Source organism: Anarhichas minor, unplaced genomic scaffold, assembly GCF_050575085.1.
Source record: "Anarhichas minor isolate MPS153535 unplaced genomic scaffold, ASM5057508v1 ptg000041l, whole genome shotgun sequence".
Lineage (NCBI taxonomy): Eukaryota > Metazoa > Chordata > Actinopteri > Perciformes > Anarhichadidae > Anarhichas > Anarhichas minor.
In genome coordinates, this window is record NW_027466487.1 from 6,433,001 (window position 1) to 6,450,201 (window position 17,201).

The 17,201-nt window shown below is 42.9% G+C and overlaps 2 protein-coding genes across 5 annotated transcripts in view; one reads left to right on the forward strand and one right to left on the reverse strand.

Moving 5' to 3' along the window:
• Positions 1-10,578, forward strand: part of atp1a3b (ATPase Na+/K+ transporting subunit alpha 3b) — a 34,491-nt gene extending 23,913 nt beyond the window's left edge. For 2 of the 4 annotated variants that reach the window (XM_076109075.1, XM_076109074.1), the window contains 21 exons: positions 2,730-2,849; positions 3,499-3,558; positions 3,919-4,122; positions 4,329-4,442; positions 4,702-4,836; positions 4,962-5,079; positions 5,261-5,529; positions 5,919-6,117; positions 6,239-6,483; positions 6,581-6,773; positions 6,952-7,127; positions 7,253-7,389; positions 7,499-7,649; positions 8,253-8,421; positions 8,547-8,701; positions 8,843-8,966; positions 9,211-9,356; positions 9,451-9,581; positions 9,702-9,803; positions 9,923-10,014; positions 10,272-10,578. In XM_076109075.1, coding sequence (XP_075965190.1) covers positions 2,730-2,849; positions 3,499-3,558; positions 3,919-4,122; positions 4,329-4,442; positions 4,702-4,836; positions 4,962-5,079; positions 5,261-5,529; positions 5,919-6,117; positions 6,239-6,483; positions 6,581-6,773; positions 6,952-7,127; positions 7,253-7,389; positions 7,499-7,649; positions 8,253-8,421; positions 8,547-8,701; positions 8,843-8,966; positions 9,211-9,356; positions 9,451-9,581; positions 9,702-9,803; positions 9,923-10,014; positions 10,272-10,300 — 3,069 coding nt within the window. In that variant the 3' untranslated portion in view covers positions 10,301-10,578. The remainder of the gene's footprint in view (positions 1-2,729; positions 2,850-3,498; positions 3,559-3,918; positions 4,123-4,328; positions 4,443-4,701; positions 4,837-4,961; positions 5,080-5,260; positions 5,530-5,918; positions 6,118-6,238; positions 6,484-6,580; positions 6,774-6,951; positions 7,128-7,252; positions 7,390-7,498; positions 7,650-8,252; positions 8,422-8,546; positions 8,702-8,842; positions 8,967-9,210; positions 9,357-9,450; positions 9,582-9,701; positions 9,804-9,922; positions 10,015-10,271) is intronic. The other 2 variants (XM_076109077.1, XM_076109076.1) reach the window with 1 other exon arrangement.
• Positions 10,579-13,567: 2,989 nt separating this feature from the next.
• rabac1 (Rab acceptor 1 (prenylated)) lies at positions 13,568-17,042 on the reverse strand. Its single transcript, XM_076109295.1, has 6 exons — positions 16,888-17,042; positions 15,981-16,116; positions 15,577-15,789; positions 15,244-15,341; positions 14,856-14,957; positions 13,568-14,480 (listed from the first exon to the last, which is right to left on the reverse strand). Exons 2-6 carry the CDS (start codon positions 16,100-16,102, stop codon positions 14,392-14,394), a joined length of 624 nt encoding a protein of 207 aa, XP_075965410.1. The 5' UTR covers positions 16,103-16,116; positions 16,888-17,042; the 3' UTR covers positions 13,568-14,391.
• Between the last annotated feature and the right edge of the window lie 159 nt (positions 17,043-17,201).

The window sequence follows — 17,201 nt, forward strand, 5'->3', positions numbered from 1 at the left end:
TAGAGTGGGGTCACTGCGGGCCAAACACTGACACAGAGCCAGCAGACAAAGATTGCAGGTCAATATCGAATTAGAAGCATGAGCAAAGGGTGTCAACAGCTCTTCTCTCTCTCTCTCTCTCTCTCTCTCTCTCTCTCTCTCTCTCTCTCTCTCCCTGCTTCTCACCTCCCACTGATGTCTCCCTTTCCATGTGCCCAGTCGCGTCCGTCATCCACCCCCTCAACATCCATCTCTCCGTGTCCCATACTTTTCACCACGTATCGCTTTGTTTGGCACTCCTCTCCATCTCCATACCAAACACTTCTATTGTCCGGGCATATGTGTGTTTGTGATAGGAAGAAAGTGTGTGTCAAAGGTTTGCGATATAAATTTCAGTGTGCATATGCTCAGAAGAGCAGTTGCGACGTTGACAGAGATTTGGAGCCGTCCTTCATTCAGTCCAATGAACAATGACTTGCATATAATACATACATGTCTGTGCCAACACACCCTCTATCTCAATCGGAGACACACACACACACACACACACACACACACACACACACACACATACCGGTTGTGTCTCAGGGGGGATGAGCAGCAGTACTTTTCCACTGCATCAGTTTCTTCTTCATGCAGCCTCACCAGGCCTGCCTGGTCTTGCTGCGGCAAAGAGATTTGCTCACCTGCTCTTTTGTTGCAGACCTCTTTGTGTGTGTGTGGGTGGGTGTGTGGGTGTGTGTTTGCAGTCAGGTCAAACAGCTCCTTCCCACTGACATGCTACCCTCTGCCTAACATGCTCGAAAGAAGGGTTTAATTGTTTGCTTTGAATTCAGCAGCGGTCGTTGAGCAGCCCGCGCTGCACAATGAAGCGAGTGAGAGTCGTCATCCACATTCTGCTTCATGAAGCTGTTCTTTTTTCACGACGACAAACTAGAAAGACAGGTCTTTGTTACTACATACAAACTCAATGCATGATTTCACAAGAGTTTCACACAACGGCAGTACAACTGCAGCTCCCCCGGTGGGAATTGAAGGGGCAAGTTGTTCTAGTTGGCAAGTGTGTGTTTGGGTGGGGTTTTGGTGGGGTTTTGGTGGGGTTTGGGTGTGTGAGTCTTTGTGGAGGACGTGGGATCTCAATTCATACTTTCTCACTCCTGCTTTTGTAAATATGTACGTTTGGTACGTGATTGTTTTGCAGATTCATTTTAAAGTAAACATTAAGCATTAAGTCAAAGGAGACATCTGTTTGTAGTTCACATTGGTACTGTGATATCAGATGCGAAGAAGGAAGTCGAGCAGCAGTTACCTGGACATGCTGCACCCCTGATAATGTTACTGCCTGGTTGCACCACTAGAGGGTGCTAACTTTACTTCAGTTTGATTTCCTGTGAAGGAACACGCAGCCAGAGCCTCTTATCAATGGAATAGAAACCGTTAACCTCATTTTTGACACGCAAACCTTAATTAAGAGTTTTTTTGTCACTGACTGTTAGTTATTGATGTTTCGGTCTGATTCAGGGTGAATTATGTCAGCTGGACTTTGCTACTCTGTCATACCATCAGTGTATATTAATTAGACTGCATTGATCATGACTTAGTTTTGTCAGTGAAGGGCCCGACCACTAGCACCAACTCACACCTCCTGGGAGGGATTTGTGCCTCTCCATGTCACCTCTGACCCTTGATGAGGAACATTTGTATTGATGTGGCCCAGCAAGTCAAGCAGCTCTCCTTCCGGACGACAGGCTAGCGTTACAGTTATAGACCTAGAAAGACTCAAATGTGTAGTGCTGGAGAAGATCTGGGTTATTAATAGTCCTCTCACGCCTCGTTTAACAACATAAGCCAATTTCTGAGGGGATAATTATAGTTAGGCGAGTACCTGGAACAACAGGCAGCACAGTAAAGCAGGCGGAAGAGGACAAGGACATTTGATGTGTGTGTGTGTGCATGTACTTGAGACTTAATTTTCAATCTTTGACATCAAAGTGTCTCTATTGTATCTGGTCTAATAGTGTAGAACATACTAGAATCTAATCAGAAAGCCTTTGATGCTCCTCTCTCTCTCTCTCTCTCTCTCTCTCTCTCTCTCTCTCTCTCTCTCTCTCTCTCTCTAATGTCCTTGCTGCTAGAAGCGATAAGTTAAAACCTACAGGTTAAACCATTTGCACTTGATTGTGTCCATCAGGCTGTTGTGAAAATCTGAGCAACAATTACTTGATCAGTGGAGGGATGACGTAGATGTGGCCGAGCAGACAGGAGTCGCATGCTTTAATGTGTGGCGATAGTGCACGCTTAATGTGGAGGGTTCTGTTCGGAGAAAAACACCAGCTACCAAGGTGATGCATTTATCTTTCACGTCTTCAATTCTTAAGATATTGGGTTTTTAATATGCTCTTCATCTGACATCCTCCTCATAAACGAAATACAGGCTACTTCACAAGGCCACTTCACAAGGGTACAACATGTTTTACTGTGTCGTGAAAGAGAAACCTCAAGGGCAATTCAATGAAGCCCGCTGGCTCCTTCAGTCTTACTGGTAAATACTGATAGAATGCCAGACAATACAGTTCTCTGAATAATTAAAGCATTTAATGCATTTTCAGAGCGAAAGTGTAGTTTTTAGTAGTTTGTTAATATAATGTTCAAGCCAAGAGAACAGTTAAGATTATAAAGAAAGGCGCACAGGCTACTATCTCCTTAATCTAGTCCGAAGGCATGTATAAAACATATGTGTGTGTCTGTAGTATGGCCGGTCAGACAGTTACCGCGTTGCCACCACACAGGACAAAGATGACCGATCCCCCAAGAAGAAGAAGGGGGCACCGTCCAAGGACCTGGATGACCTGAAGAAGGAAGTGCCCATTGTAAGTAAATCCTTCTCTTATCTGTGATGAATACTTGTGGAACTGAGTGTTGGCATAAAATATCTTTGAGACCAATTCACTTTTAATCCTGTCAGTCAAAAGCTGATTCGTTTGACACCTAAAATTCCCTCATCATTAATATTTTTTAATGCCATCCATGCATTTTTAGGATGCGTGTAAATGATTAAAACTTTTAAAAAACATCTTTTTCGAGAATATAATAAAGGAAAATGAATTGACGCCAACTCTGTTGGAGAGAAGGGAAATCTTTCTCATGCAGGCCAAAACAAAATGTATTTTTGCTGGTATGAGGGGTGACTTGTTATCAAGAGGTCGTCACTTTGATCCCGCATCCAAGCGCAGGAAACAGACACCTGGGCCGCCATATATCTGCCCCAATACTCTTATCTTTCAGGTGAACTGCATGCATGGAGTACATTTCCAATTACCGTGACTGCCATTAAGCTATTGGATGTTCTGAAAATGCAAAAAAAAAGAAGCTCAAAACTGGCTTTTTTATTACATATCAGCACAGTTCTTGATTCAATTTGGACTATTTTCTGTAAATTGTCCTTGCATGCAAAAAATGGCAGCTACTAAACATACTGAGCTATGCAGAGTATTGATTATCCATCTATTTTTTTTCCAGACGGAACATAAGATGTCCATAGAGGAAACATGCAGGAAATACCAGACTGACATTGTTCAGGTGAGTTGATGATATTTGTTGTGAAAAGCAAGGCTGGAGGGGGAGCAGGAAGTGGGAGGAGCCTGGCTTGATCAAAGCCTATATATAGATATGTATATGTAATTGAGTTCAGGTGTGAGCCTTTTGCATTACCTGCAGATTGTTTGTCTCAAATAGCATCTCCAACATATTTCTCTCTGTATGTACAGCTATGGTTTGAGACTGATTTTCCAGTTGGCCACTAGGTGGCATACTTCTCTTGTTTTATTACAGTTTTTTTACAATCGACAATCCAACTCCAAAGTCATACTAAAGAAATAGGAGATTGTAAACAAACTTAAACAAATGTGTGTTTTTCATTGTCTGTGTTTCTCCCTCCAGGGGTTGACCAATGCCAAGGCAGCAGAGTATCTGATCAGGGATGGTCCCAATGCTCTCACCCCTCCTCCCACCACCCCGGAGTGGGTCAAGTTCTGTCGCCAGCTGTTTGGTGGATTCTCCGTCCTGCTGTGGACCGGCGCCATCCTCTGCTTCCTGGCTTACGCCATCCAGGCAGCCACTGAGGACGATCCTGCAGGAGACAATGTGAGCATCCGCACACACATCCACACACTTACTCACATCTGACCCATCTACACCTCATTAACACATCCGTCACACTTCCCACTCTGAAGTACGGCATTAGCAACACCTTCACAGAGGGATTTTAGCATTACACACACTGTGTCCAATGCCTTTCCACAGACCACACTCACATATGTTTGACTGTTTGTCTCTCTGTCTCTCTCCAGTTGTACTTAGGTATTGTGCTCACAGCTGTCGTCGTCATCACTGGTTGCTTCTCATACTTTCAAGAAGCCAAAAGCTCCAAAATCATGGAGTCTTTCAAGAACATGGTGCCTCAGGTAAATATGTCCAAAAGCTTCTTTTGATTCCATCTGCCTGAAAATAGTTATTCATGCTGTGCGTTATGATTGAATGGATGAATTCTTTGCTAACAATATGTTTAGTCAGACAGTTCTTTCCACATGAAGACATGGAAAAGGTCTTTGCTTTTTTTTTTTGCTGTAACTCCACATTTTCTGAGACACCATGTTTCTCTAAATATTGTCCAACGCCTGTGTGTTTGTGTGTTTTCTAACCGTCACTGATATCTCCCCGCAGCAAGCGTTGGTGATCCGTGAGGGTGAGAAGGTACAGATCAACGCTGAAGAAGTGGTGGGTGGAGATCTGGTTGAAGTGAAGGGAGGAGACAGGATCCCTGCTGACATCAGGGTGGTTTCCGCTCATGGCTGCAAGGTACACACACACACACACACACACACACACACACACACACATACATAGTACACACACACACACAATCAATGTCTTGCTTCTTCTTGTATGCAATTTCATGTTTTACTTTCCCTGTTTCCCATTAGGTTGATAACTCCTCCCTCACAGGCGAGTCAGAACCTCAGAGCAGGTCACCTGACTGTACCCATGACAACCCCTTAGAGACCCGAAACATTGCTTTCTTCTCCACCAACTGTGTGGAAGGTATGGTCACCATGGCAATAGTATGACATGCTATTATTAACTTGTGTGCCTGTGGTTTGATTTAAAATCCCCCAAATTCAGCAAATGATTTAAAGTTTATACCTAACTTTACTCTCAGAGGCACTGATGCTTCAGATGATGTTTTACATCATTACGTGTGTGTGTTCTTTTTCCAAACCAGGCACAGCGCGTGGCATTGTTATCTGCACCGGAGACCGCACAGTCATGGGGCGCATTGCTACTCTGACCTCTAACCTGGAGACCGGCAAAACCCCTATCGCGAAGGAGATCGAGCACTTCATCCACATCATCACAGGTGTGGCCGTGTTCCTGGGCGTCACCTTTTTCATCCTGGCCATCGCCCTGGGTTACTCCTGGCTGGAGGCTGTCATCTTCCTCATCGGCATCATTGTGGCTAACGTGCCTGAAGGGCTGCTGGCCACAGTCACTGTAAGTGGACAAATAATTACATATGTCTTTGAATTAGATACTTTGGTATCATATGGTATATTTTTCTTCAAATCTGTTGTTTTTGCTCATATTGGACCCGTAGCATTTTCTTCATTTTATTTCTTTGTTGGTACGTCTTTTATCAGTGCTTGTGGTTACATTTTATTAAATTTAGTTTAGTTGTTTCAGAATTACATTGCTTTGTATGTTTATTTTTATTACATTTCTCTTTCATGCCATGACAACAAAAAAAAATACTTATTTTATTTAATCGTACCGTGAGCTCACTTTATTTAGCATCAAGAAACATAAAAAAATAATTCTGGAGATTCACAGATGATACATCCAATCCAAATAATAATTAACATTATACATGTATTTGTCTGCAGGTATGTCTGACCCTGACTGCCAAGCGTATGGCTAAGAAGAACTGCCTTGTGAAGAACTTGGAAGCTGTGGAAACCTTAGGCTCCACCTCCACCATCTGCTCTGACAAGACAGGCACCCTGACCCAGAACAGGATGACTGTGGCCCACATGTGGTTTGACAACCAGATCCACGAGGCCGACACCACCGAGGACCAGTCTGGTTAGTGACGATGGGGCGAAAACAGCCACCACTGATGAAATATGTAACAACTATGAAAGGGATAACTGATAACTAGAAATCATGAAGGTTAATAATACCCTCTCTCCTGTTCCCGCTCCAGGTGCCTCTTTTGACAAGAGCTCAGTGACGTGGCTGTCTCTGGCTCGTGTCGCTGGTCTGTGTAACCGCGCTCAGTTTAAAGCAGGACAAGACCAGCTGCCCATCCTGAAGCGTGACGTGGCCGGCGATGCCTCAGAGTCAGCCCTGCTGAAGTGTATCGAGCTGTGCTGCGGCTCAGTCAGAGCATCAAGGGATAGGAACAAGAAGGTGGCTGAGATCCCCTTTAACTCCACCAACAAATACCAGGTAAGTAACAGGTTTTATAACAGCTGTGTCAACAAGATAAAACCCGTATGCACAAACACCTTGCTCATTAAATTAACATTCTGCTCTCCTCTTCCAGCTCTCAGTGCACGAGACAGAGGATCTCAATGACAACCGCTACCTGCTGGTGATGAAGGGAGCCCCTGAGAGGATCCTGGACCGCTGCACCACCATCATGATGCAGGGGAAGGAGCAACCTATGGATGAAGAGTTGAAGGAATCTTTCCAGAATGCCTACATGGAGCTGGGAGGACTGGGAGAGAGAGTGCTGGGTAGGTATAGATATATAACAGGAGAGATTCAAAGATACAGGGAGGGAGAGAGGGTGACAGTGTAAGTACAGTCTGACTGAGCCCTTAGGTTCAAACAGGGATTTTATTATGTCTTTTCCACTTTATTGAGATATTCCTCATACTACAACACTAAATCTCACACTTCTTTTCACTCCAGGTTTCTGCCACGTGATGCTGCCAGAAGACCAGTACCCCAAGGGCTTTGCCTTTGACACAGATGATGTCAACTTCCAAACAGACAGCCTTTGCTTTATTGGCCTCATGTCCATGATCGACCCTCCCCGTGCTGCTGTGCCTGATGCTGTTGGCAAATGCCGATCTGCTGGTATCAAGGTGAGTTTTTTTTCTTGCAAGCCTAATATAAGATTTCTTTATTCCTTAAAGTCTTTTAAAATAAGGTTTTGTAACAAATAGTGTTTGTGATTATGGTATAAAATGTAATTTATGTTGCTTGTTAGGTCATTATGGTCACTGGAGATCACCCAATCACAGCCAAGGCCATTGCCAAGGGAGTGGGCATCATCTCAGAGGGCAACGAGACAGTGGAGGACATTGCAGCCCGTCTCAACATACCTGTCAGCCAGGTCAACCCCAGGTAAAGAATACTTACAGAAAAACACACACAAAAATCAAACACACAGTCATAAAAAAACAATAATGGTAAATTACAAGAACCACATCAATGCTTCACCGTCTGTGTTCAGGGATGCCAAGGCCTGTGTGTGCCACGGTACAGACCTGAAGGATCTGTCTCAGGACCAGATGGACGACATCCTGAGGAATCACACAGAGATTGTCTTTGCAAGGACCTCCCCACAGCAGAAGCTCATCATCGTAGAAGGCTGCCAGAGACTGGTTTGAGCATTTTTAGATTCTTTTAGAGTAAAACGCCTTCTGGGTAATAAATACTTGGGACGACTTGAACAAGTAGAGGTTGAATCTCTAATCCAAGCAGTGTTCTCCGAATGCTTTCTGTAGATTACATTTGAGGACTTCATTTTTAAATAGCATTACACTTTTACAACAGCAGATGGCGCTAGTTATCTGTCGAATTTATTCCCTGACTAATACATAAAACATGTTGTTGTTTTTTTAAACTGTGAGTGGTTAGATTACATTTAAAAATATATATTTTTTTTCTTGAATTCAATTTAAATAAAATCAATTAATTCTAACATTTCAATTAATTTGATTGCCATTGAAAGGTAAAACATTTAGGTTGTTTTCTAATCAGGGTTGTTTTAAAATGACACCAAAACAGTTTACTTATGAATTATTGACTCGTTCAATAACCTTGGTCATATGAATGAAGAGTATTAATCTCTAGCTAAAATAAGTCGGTCTGTCTCAAGCTCAACATACATGGGTAACTAAAAGATAAATACATTTAACAAGTATAACTTCTTCTATAAATTCATGCTATACAACCTCATCCTCACCCTCCTGCGTCTCTCCCAGGGTGCCATTGTGGCTGTGACAGGTGATGGTGTGAATGACTCGCCCGCTCTGAAAAAGGCCGACATTGGTGTCGCCATGGGAATCTCTGGCTCAGATGTGTCCAAACAGGCCGCAGACATGATCTTGTTGGATGACAACTTCGCCTCTATTGTCACAGGAGTGGAAGAAGGTGAGAAGACCCAAAGGACAGAAGTGGAACATGTGATCCTTGAGGATGTACAGTACGAAGGGTTTCAGAGACCCAAACTGTAGGACTTAGTATGTGTAGTAACCTGTCTCCTTTTCCACATTCAGGCCGTTTGATCTTTGATAACCTTAAGAAGTCCATTGCCTACACCTTGACCAGCAACATCCCAGAGATCACCCCCTTCCTGCTGTTCATCATCGTCAACATCCCCCTGCCACTTGGAACCATCACCATCCTCTGTATTGACCTGGGAACAGACATGGTGAGATCTGATCAAACACTCACTGTCTTCTTACGACAAACGCAGCTTTCACTAAATCTCTATCTCATCACTGAAAACAGCTCCCGTTGATAGGACACATCTTAATGTACTAAAAGTTCCCATTTCTCCCTCGTCCCTCAGGTGCCAGCCATCTCACTGGCTTATGAAGCAGCAGAGAGCGACATCATGAAGCGTCAGCCCAGGAACCCATTCAGGGACAAGCTGGTGAATGAGAGGCTTATCAGCATTGCCTATGGACAAATTGGTAAGTGAAATGGAGATGGCTGCCGCTGATCCAAGCTCCGAATTGTCTTTGGTCTGGATTGAAGTTTGATCCTAGTTGCCTGAAAGTCGTTTTGTGTTTAAATCAATCTTTATCCACCTTTCATTGTTCACAAACAACAGCTGGATTATCTTTGGACCTATCTGTAATGTTTTGAGGGAAAACTAAATTAAACAAAGTAAAAAACCTGTAACTTAATCTCTGTGTCTGTGTGGTTTGTCCTCAGGTATGATCCAGGCTCTTGGAGGCTTCTTCGCCTACTTTGTCATCTTGGCTGAAAATGGTTTCCTGCCCACTACACTAGTAGGCATCAGGCTCAATTGGGACGACCGCTCTTGCAACGACCTGGAAGACACCTACGGGCAGCAATGGGTTAGTGTGTAGTTTCTATGTGTTGAAGGGAACTTTTAGGTGTTTTCTTGTTTTGTTACTTTATCTTACTGGTTCTGCCCTCTCTTGCCCTCAGACATACGAGCAGAGGAAGATTGTAGAGTTCACGTGCCACACAGCCTTCTTTGTCAGTATTGTAGTCGTGCAGTGGGCCGATGTCATCATCTGCAAGACCAGGCGTAACTCTGTGTTCCAGCAGGGCATGAGGTGAGTCCAAATTTACTGTGATACCGATATACTTAAACGTGTCCTTTCAGTAATTTGTCTTTTTATATGATCTGAATTAGAGTAACATGTATATAACATTTGTTGTGTGTCTCCACCCAGGAACAAGATCCTGATCTTTGGCCTGTTTGAAGAGACAGCCTTGGCTGCCTTCCTGTCCTATTGCCCAGGCATGGATGTGGCACTCAGGATGTATCCACTAAAGTGAGTGCCACATGTATCACATGGATACATATGCAGTCACTCTGGTTCCAAGACATATTGTGTCATATCTGTTTACTTGATTATTTTTAATCCTTGTTGTTCTCTTGTCTTGCCCACAGACCTAGCTGGTGGTTTTGTGCGTTCCCCTATAGTTTTCTCATCTTTGTCTATGATGAGGTCCGAAAACTTCTCATTCGTAGGAACCCCGGAGGTAAGTTGATAGCATTTAGAGGATCTATTGGCATAAATGGAATCAAATATATAATGGTTTTGTTATCGTCGGACAGAGCAAGCCTAACTGTTTACCCGTTTCCAGTCTTTGTTCTAAGCTATGCTAACTGACTGCTGGCAGTACCTAGTCCTTTAACTAATGCGAATTCAATGGAAAATCTGCATAAAATATGACTTGAAAACACTGAATTGACTGTGAACTTGTCTGTGTTTTTCTTTCTCTCATTTGCACTCCAGGTTGGGTCGAAAGGGAGACATACTATTGATCAATGGAGCATCTTTGCTCAAGCCCCCTACATGTTCCACTTATTTCTCCTCCCTGTCACTCCATCCCTGGCCAGACACACCGTCAGATGCCCCGCCCCCTTAAAGACAAAAAAACGCTTTGAAGCAATTTTCATCACAACCGCCCCAAAGATTAAAAACAGCAAAAGCACCTTTACAACTTTCTACATTGACCCGCCCCCATTTCTCCCTATCTCCTATGATACTCTTTGCATGTGTTCTCTCACTGCTGTGTACATAAACCAATATATCTACTAAACGGCAGCTGCATATTGTGTATGTAGATTTGAATGAGCTAAGGATACGAAGGGAGTGTCCATGCTCTGCAAAAAAGGGCCATCCAGCTCCTTCCCCCTCCCCGTCCTCCCCCTGCTCTCTCCCCCCCTCGTCTGTCTCTGTACCTTCGTTCCCCTCTCTCTTTTCCCTCCTCGCCAACCCTTTGCTTGTCCTCCAATCACACAAAGATGTAAAGATCACACAGTGAGACCCCCGCCGCAGACACCACTTCGACTGCCACCTCTCGCCTCCGTCTCCTGTCTGTGGAGAACCAGCGGAGTGGTCATCTCCCTGTCGTTCTCGCTACGTCCATCTTCCTTCTATTCCGTTCTCAACGGCCACAGTGTTGTTGTTTTTTTAATATGTGGGGTACGGGGGGTTTCGATGATTTTACTTGTCTTTTTTATTTCCAAGACGGGAGGGGGGGTACGTGAGAGCTGCTTTTCCTCATTTAGGCCTAACAAAGCACACCCCATGGCGTCCTGTTCCCCCTCTCTTCCCCCCTCTGTCTCTCACACTCCTCCCCTCCCCTCCCTCCTGCCCCGTTTGTCTCTGTTTGTGTGCACTGTGTGAACCATTGTCCTTGTTAATAACTATTACAGTACACCCCCCCTCCCCCCAAGTTGGTAAATACAACTCAATCTTTCTGTGTGCTCTAGGAAATCTATATAATTCTATACTGAATTTAAATGAAACAATAAAAAACATGTTGGAAAAACAGCTCGAGAGAGAAATTCATGAAGAATAACATCAACGATATTGGTGAAATAGGAAAAAGCGGGAGATATGTCTCTCTGTTTCTGTTTTTTATTTGGGTTCAGTTGTTTTTGCTGGTTTTTCAGGAGGCTATTCTAAAACTGTAACAGCAGAGCAGAGTTTTAAGATTGTGTTTTTACCAAAAGACACAAGACACCAACCAAGGCTTTCAAGTCCTCGCCACTGCAGGTGTGCCGATATGATATCATGTGGTGAGTGGTGATGATGAGACCATGCGCCTGCGGTCTGTTACCGGATCGGGTCCAACCCCGGTTCGGTCCAGGTCCTGGTATAGCTTGTTCTGGCCCGGATCTGTGTGCATGTATGTGTTGGAGACCAGTGAAGGGCCGGCGGTCTCAGGCGGGATCCATCTCAGATGGCTGCAAGAGTTGAAAGTCAAGAAGAAGAAGAAAAAAAAACCACAACTATTAGAACATGTGTGTCAAATAAACAAAACCAACAACAATAAAACATCTAGAACATTTAATACAACCTAGACCTGTCTATGTGTCTTTCTGTCGAATGAAAAACTACACTTTACAAAACACTTTACTACAATAATGTGCTTATCTTTTATGTCCTTTAGTCTTTATCTTTCTTTACTGCTCTTTCTCGAAAACAGCTTATGATATGCATCTCTCATGAAGGTGGCACATTCTGACTAAATAAAAATACTTTAATGCCATACCTTACTATAGACCTGCAACACATACTCCCTTTAAAAGCCTGTTATATGTTACATTTTTGCTAAATCTGCACCAAAGTAGCGTTGATCCTTAATTTATCCTCTTGTGTTGGGTCGATTGTAACATGCTAATGATATTGATATTAATTTAAGTTGACTGGAATACAGATGCACTATTATTCCAACACTTATTCAAATGTGATATTAAATAATCCTATTTTATATAACCAATAATACATTATTTCATCATACTTCAGTGTGTACAACGCAGCAGAAAAATGATTGAGTAGAAATATGATGTTGGGATGCCACCTAGTGTTTAATTATATGCACTTCAACCTGCTAACTGCATAATGGTAAAGAGCTCCATAGGAGGAAGGGTTGGCAGTGACCCAGGGTAATGCACCAAACCACTCTGTAAATGTGTCAGCCGTGTCTGACATCAACATTCATGAGCTTCAGGATGACAGTCACTGTCAGAGTGTAGAGTCTAGTGTCCTACTATTTCCCCAAACTCATTTTTTCAAAACAATAAAAATCAGAAATAGTACATGAATGATGTGTTCAGGAAGGAATAGCAACTTTTATGATTAATAAAAGCTATTTTCTAAAGGTTACATTACCGCAAGCAAAGCAAGGCAGTATATCTTTAATCTTAAGGGAACAGACTGTAACTGTGCTACCTATCTGTGCCACAAGGCTCATCTATTTTGAATGAGCCCACCTAGTACACAAATAAAATAAAAATATACACAATTTACAGCTTTATATGAGAGATAAGCATTTGGGTCGCTTGGGAGGACACTTTGCCACATCCTGTGAACATTGACCATGTCTCTTTGAGTGACAACACAACAACTTTCTGGCACCGCTCTACCACTGTCCAATGACAAATGCAGTGTCTCCTGCTCACCCACACACACACACACACACACACACGCACACCCACTTTCTGTCATTCCCACTGACAAACACACTCACACTCTCACCCTCGCTCTAATTTCCCCTGTGTCTCTGCACTGAGCTCACTGCAGTGCGACTTTCCTCGCTCACCCCCCTCGCCACCCTCTGTATAATAGAATATCGATCGCTCGCCTTTGCCGCAGTGTGTGAGCGAGTGTGTCTGTGGACGAGTGTGTGTCTGGCTGGGGCCCCTCCAAGGTCATCGCCATGGCAACCCGAGCACGGGGGTCCTCTCGCTGTGCTGTCACGGAGCACAGGTCACAGGGGTCACATGAAAAGGGGGGACAAGAGGGGGGACAAGAGGGGGTTGGTGAGCGCTGCAGTGTTTGGTGGACTAGAGATAGAGCAGAGGAGCCACGAGGGTTGGAACTGTCCGACTCCACTGTGGATTCAGACCCGCCCAGAATAATGACAAAATGTACAGACTTAAGTACTGAGGGGCCACTGAGTTCACTGCAACTCCTTCGCCGCGGATGCAAAAAAACAGGAGACAATTGTAGTTCTTGACCGCATAGAACAAACTACCTGAAATAATCAGAGGCAAAATACCAAAGAAGTGGACATCAAGTCTTTACATCAGGGGTTTATTGCACTTCCAGAATTTAAATACAAAAACACCCAAATGACATCACAATGTAAACATATGAATAATGAATTTCAAAAAAAGAAAGATTTAAGGTTTACGGAGTAGCCTACAGATCTGAATGTTGCAAACAGTTCTGACAAATATGCATACAGACACCAAAGTACCATATTATCGCCAATAAAAAACACTATTACTATGTACTGACCTTTTAAGATGTCGTCTCATCAACCTGTCTAGGTTAAGTACACTATCTGAGGTACAAAATTTGTTTTTGTATCCTTTACTTTTCTTTGTGCATGATCATCTTAAAGCTTTAAACGGCACTTTTCCTTTGGAAAATTAATCTTTTTTCTAAACAGTTTAGAATTGCAAACAATGCATTTACTGTATACATTATCTTTACATAAGAAAGCAGCCATCTTGTCCGATGTTTTGGATATCTACAGCAGAGACTAATAAGTTGAAAGATATGTCAGTTGATATGAGACGTTGCAGGAAGCAAAAGAATATTTGACACAAACCAGAGGCATCCGAGGTTTAACATATGTAGAGAAAGGCAAATCATGTGTATGGTAATGTGCTTCAATACTTATTAACAAATGAATCTTCTGTGCATATGGAAGGTAATGTGTAGGAATGAGTCTGTAACAAGAACTATTTAAGAGGCAAGAAAAGGTGAATTCTAATACAGGGAATACAGGACACACGCATAGCTAAGGAACAGATCTAGGAGCAGTCCTTCCTCAACCCCTCTGGGCTAACGTGATAACAGGGTAAAAGTGATGACTGAGGGTTCACGCTGCTCTTCATACGGGCTCCATGAAGAGCTCTTCCAGATCAGATGGCTCCAGCTCACGGAACGCAGCGTGAGAGCCAATCACAAACAGCGTCGCTCCTGACAGGAGGCGGGACAAATGGAAGAGAGGAATGGGAATGGGAAAACACAGCGAGTGTCCATATGCATTTAGATGACCCTCTTACACAGACTCTTTCATTGAATGGAGCAGTAGAATAGGATTTAACACTGAAATAATATCACAGTGCTCTGATGAGCATTGCAACAAATATTCCTGCATGAATAAGAATGGATTGCAAAAATAACTCATGTGGTTTGGCTCTGGTAACGCTGTTCTTGTCAACAACAGGTTTAACAATTTTAGTCATATTTTACATGTGTGTGTGTGTGTTTTTAAATGTGCATTGTTTGTCTGATGTTGAGGCCTTCTGATGTTTTGTGACAGATGATATAGTCTATCTTATCTTATCTTACCTAGAACCCAAAAGACTGCAGCTCCAGCTCCAGCCAACCAGAACACAGGTAGAGAAATGGCTCCAGCCAGACCCGCCTGGTGAGGGAGATTCAGCTCCTTGCCTGGTTGACAAGAAAATGACAGATGATAAAAAGGTCGAGGATGCATTTGATTTTCTGATGCTAGCCACGGATATGCATTTAATCTATCCTTGAATAAATTAACTTGTTTCTTTGCCTGTCAAAAAATCCCAGAGAGGCAACATGACAAAACAAATTTAGTTTCAAACATTTGACCTCATTAAGACACATATAAACACAAAGGTTCATACAGTACGGTGCCTGGTATTTAAAGAATACACTATATTTGGTCGGTACACAATATTAATGGCTTTCAAGCTTTACTCACCCAGGAGAACCAGTTTGGACTCCAGGGACTTGAGGTGAATTATGTAGAAGGCACCAGCAAACACAGCCAAGGCAATCAGTAGCATGGGAGAGCTGACACTAAGGGGAAGAAATATCAAATTAACAATCAATTTGGTGGTAACTTATTGCAGCATTTCCAGATTTAGTGATTGTATATTTTACTTTTGATTAAATCTCACGCATATTGTTCTGTTCCCTTTTCTAATATACCCACTGGCCAAAACCCTCCAAGGAACTGTGTGAGTAAGAGCAGGAAGAGTAAACACTCCCGCTGATAAGACAACACAAATGATTTCCTCTCTGTTGGCCTTACATGCAGTAGAGGATGAGACCCAGGAAGATGAAGGTGTAGTTGCTGTTGAAAGTGTCCACGTTTTTCACCACCCTCTGACAGAACTCTCCAAAGTTGCGGGGTTTCGAAAACTTGCGTTGGTCCACGAAGCTGGCCCACGGTCGAATGGACGCCCGACGCCTGTCGATCCACTCTTTAGCCATACTGGGTGAGAGGCCTTTGGGGAGCCAGAGCCTAGGAAATAAGACAAAGACATTAAGAACTGAATACATAGAGAAGTATTAAGGAATTCATAAACAAGCCTACAGAGACTAGAGTGTAAGTACCCATGTAGGCCCTTACAGGAAGACATTTGAGCAACATAGAGTCACAAGCCCTGATGATGAAAGCATTCTCAGTAAAAATAACAATGTAAAGGTCTTTACCGTGCCAAGATTCCAGCTCCACCCATGCCCGTTGGATGAGCAGCCTCAGCACTGAACAGATCTCCAGCCTTGCTGTCCATGTCGACAAGACAGTTCTCCCCTGTTGGTGCTCCAGAGGGCATCTACAGACTGTCTACTGCAAGGCAATAACACAAACAAACAATAGAATGAATACTATTTGAATTTGTCGAAAAATAATAATAATTTCAAACACACTTAGTAGATTAATCAGTTCCCTCTTTATCAGATAATGAATCAAGTAAAGTTCAGATAAATAACTCATCAATTAAGCTATTCATTAAATAAAAAAAACCTTTCATTTGATGGTTATAGCTGGTTATTGCTTTAGACATTTCAAATAGTTAGAGAGTAACAGTTAATCAATTATGAATGCTTGTTAGGTTAATATTTCACAGTAAAAGTACAAATGCTAAATCAATGATCAAGTGTAAGTAGTTAGTAACTATGTGTTTATAACAGCAGTTCATATGCCTACACGTCACATACATGCAGAATACTAACTAGAGTTAAACTAGTTGAGTGACTGAGTGGAAAACTCTCGTCATCAAAGGGCTTGGTCTCTGCCACATCACCAACGAAGGATACAAAAGAATCACTTATTATTAATCATTTATGAAGTAACTTGCATAGCGTTACTAAATACATGTGACCTGCTATGTAACTCATAGCTAAACACAAAACTATGTGCATAAAAGACAACTTTGCGAGTTCAATAAGATTGTCACAGCTAGCTTCTCCGCTAACGTTCATGTCAATAAGTATCTATCCAGGCTGATAGATAGCTACGTATTACAATGTTACACGTTGAAGGACGCTTTCACACGAACACAAAGACCAGACCTGATTGAAGTGGAAACTCTATAATAAGGTAACATTTTATACTTACAGCAGAACTTTGGTAGGAATGCCTCAGACCTTTTGTTGCTGTTGTGGTTCACGGATGTGATGTGGATGTTATTTAACTTCCTGCTTGCTAGGTGCTAAACATCGCCACCTAGTGGCAGCAGCGGGGACTGCTCATCCTCTGCTCCGAAAGGTTCCAGTTGATGGTTAACACATTGAACTCTGTTTCTAAGTCTTCACATGTGGAAGAAAACTGGTACGACTATGTTTGTTTGTTTTAGCGACACAGCTGTGACAATACAATCAATACAGCAGACTTGAGATCGGCCGTGTCTTTGTCAGTTGTGCCGTTGATGC

Coding starts and splice junctions, on each gene's coding strand:
- rabac1 (XM_076109295.1), bottom strand. CDS start 16,102: ATGCCCTCTGGAGCACCAACAGGGGAGAACTGTCTTGTCGACATGGAC. Junction 14,958..15,243: donor GTCCAAACTGGTTCTCCTGG/GTGAGTAAAGCT, acceptor CTTGTCAACCAG/GCAAGGAGCTGAATCTCCCT. Junction 14,481..14,855: donor TGCAGTCTTTTGGGTTCTAG/GTAAGATAAGAT, acceptor GCCTCCTGTCAG/GAGCGACGCTGTTTGTGATT.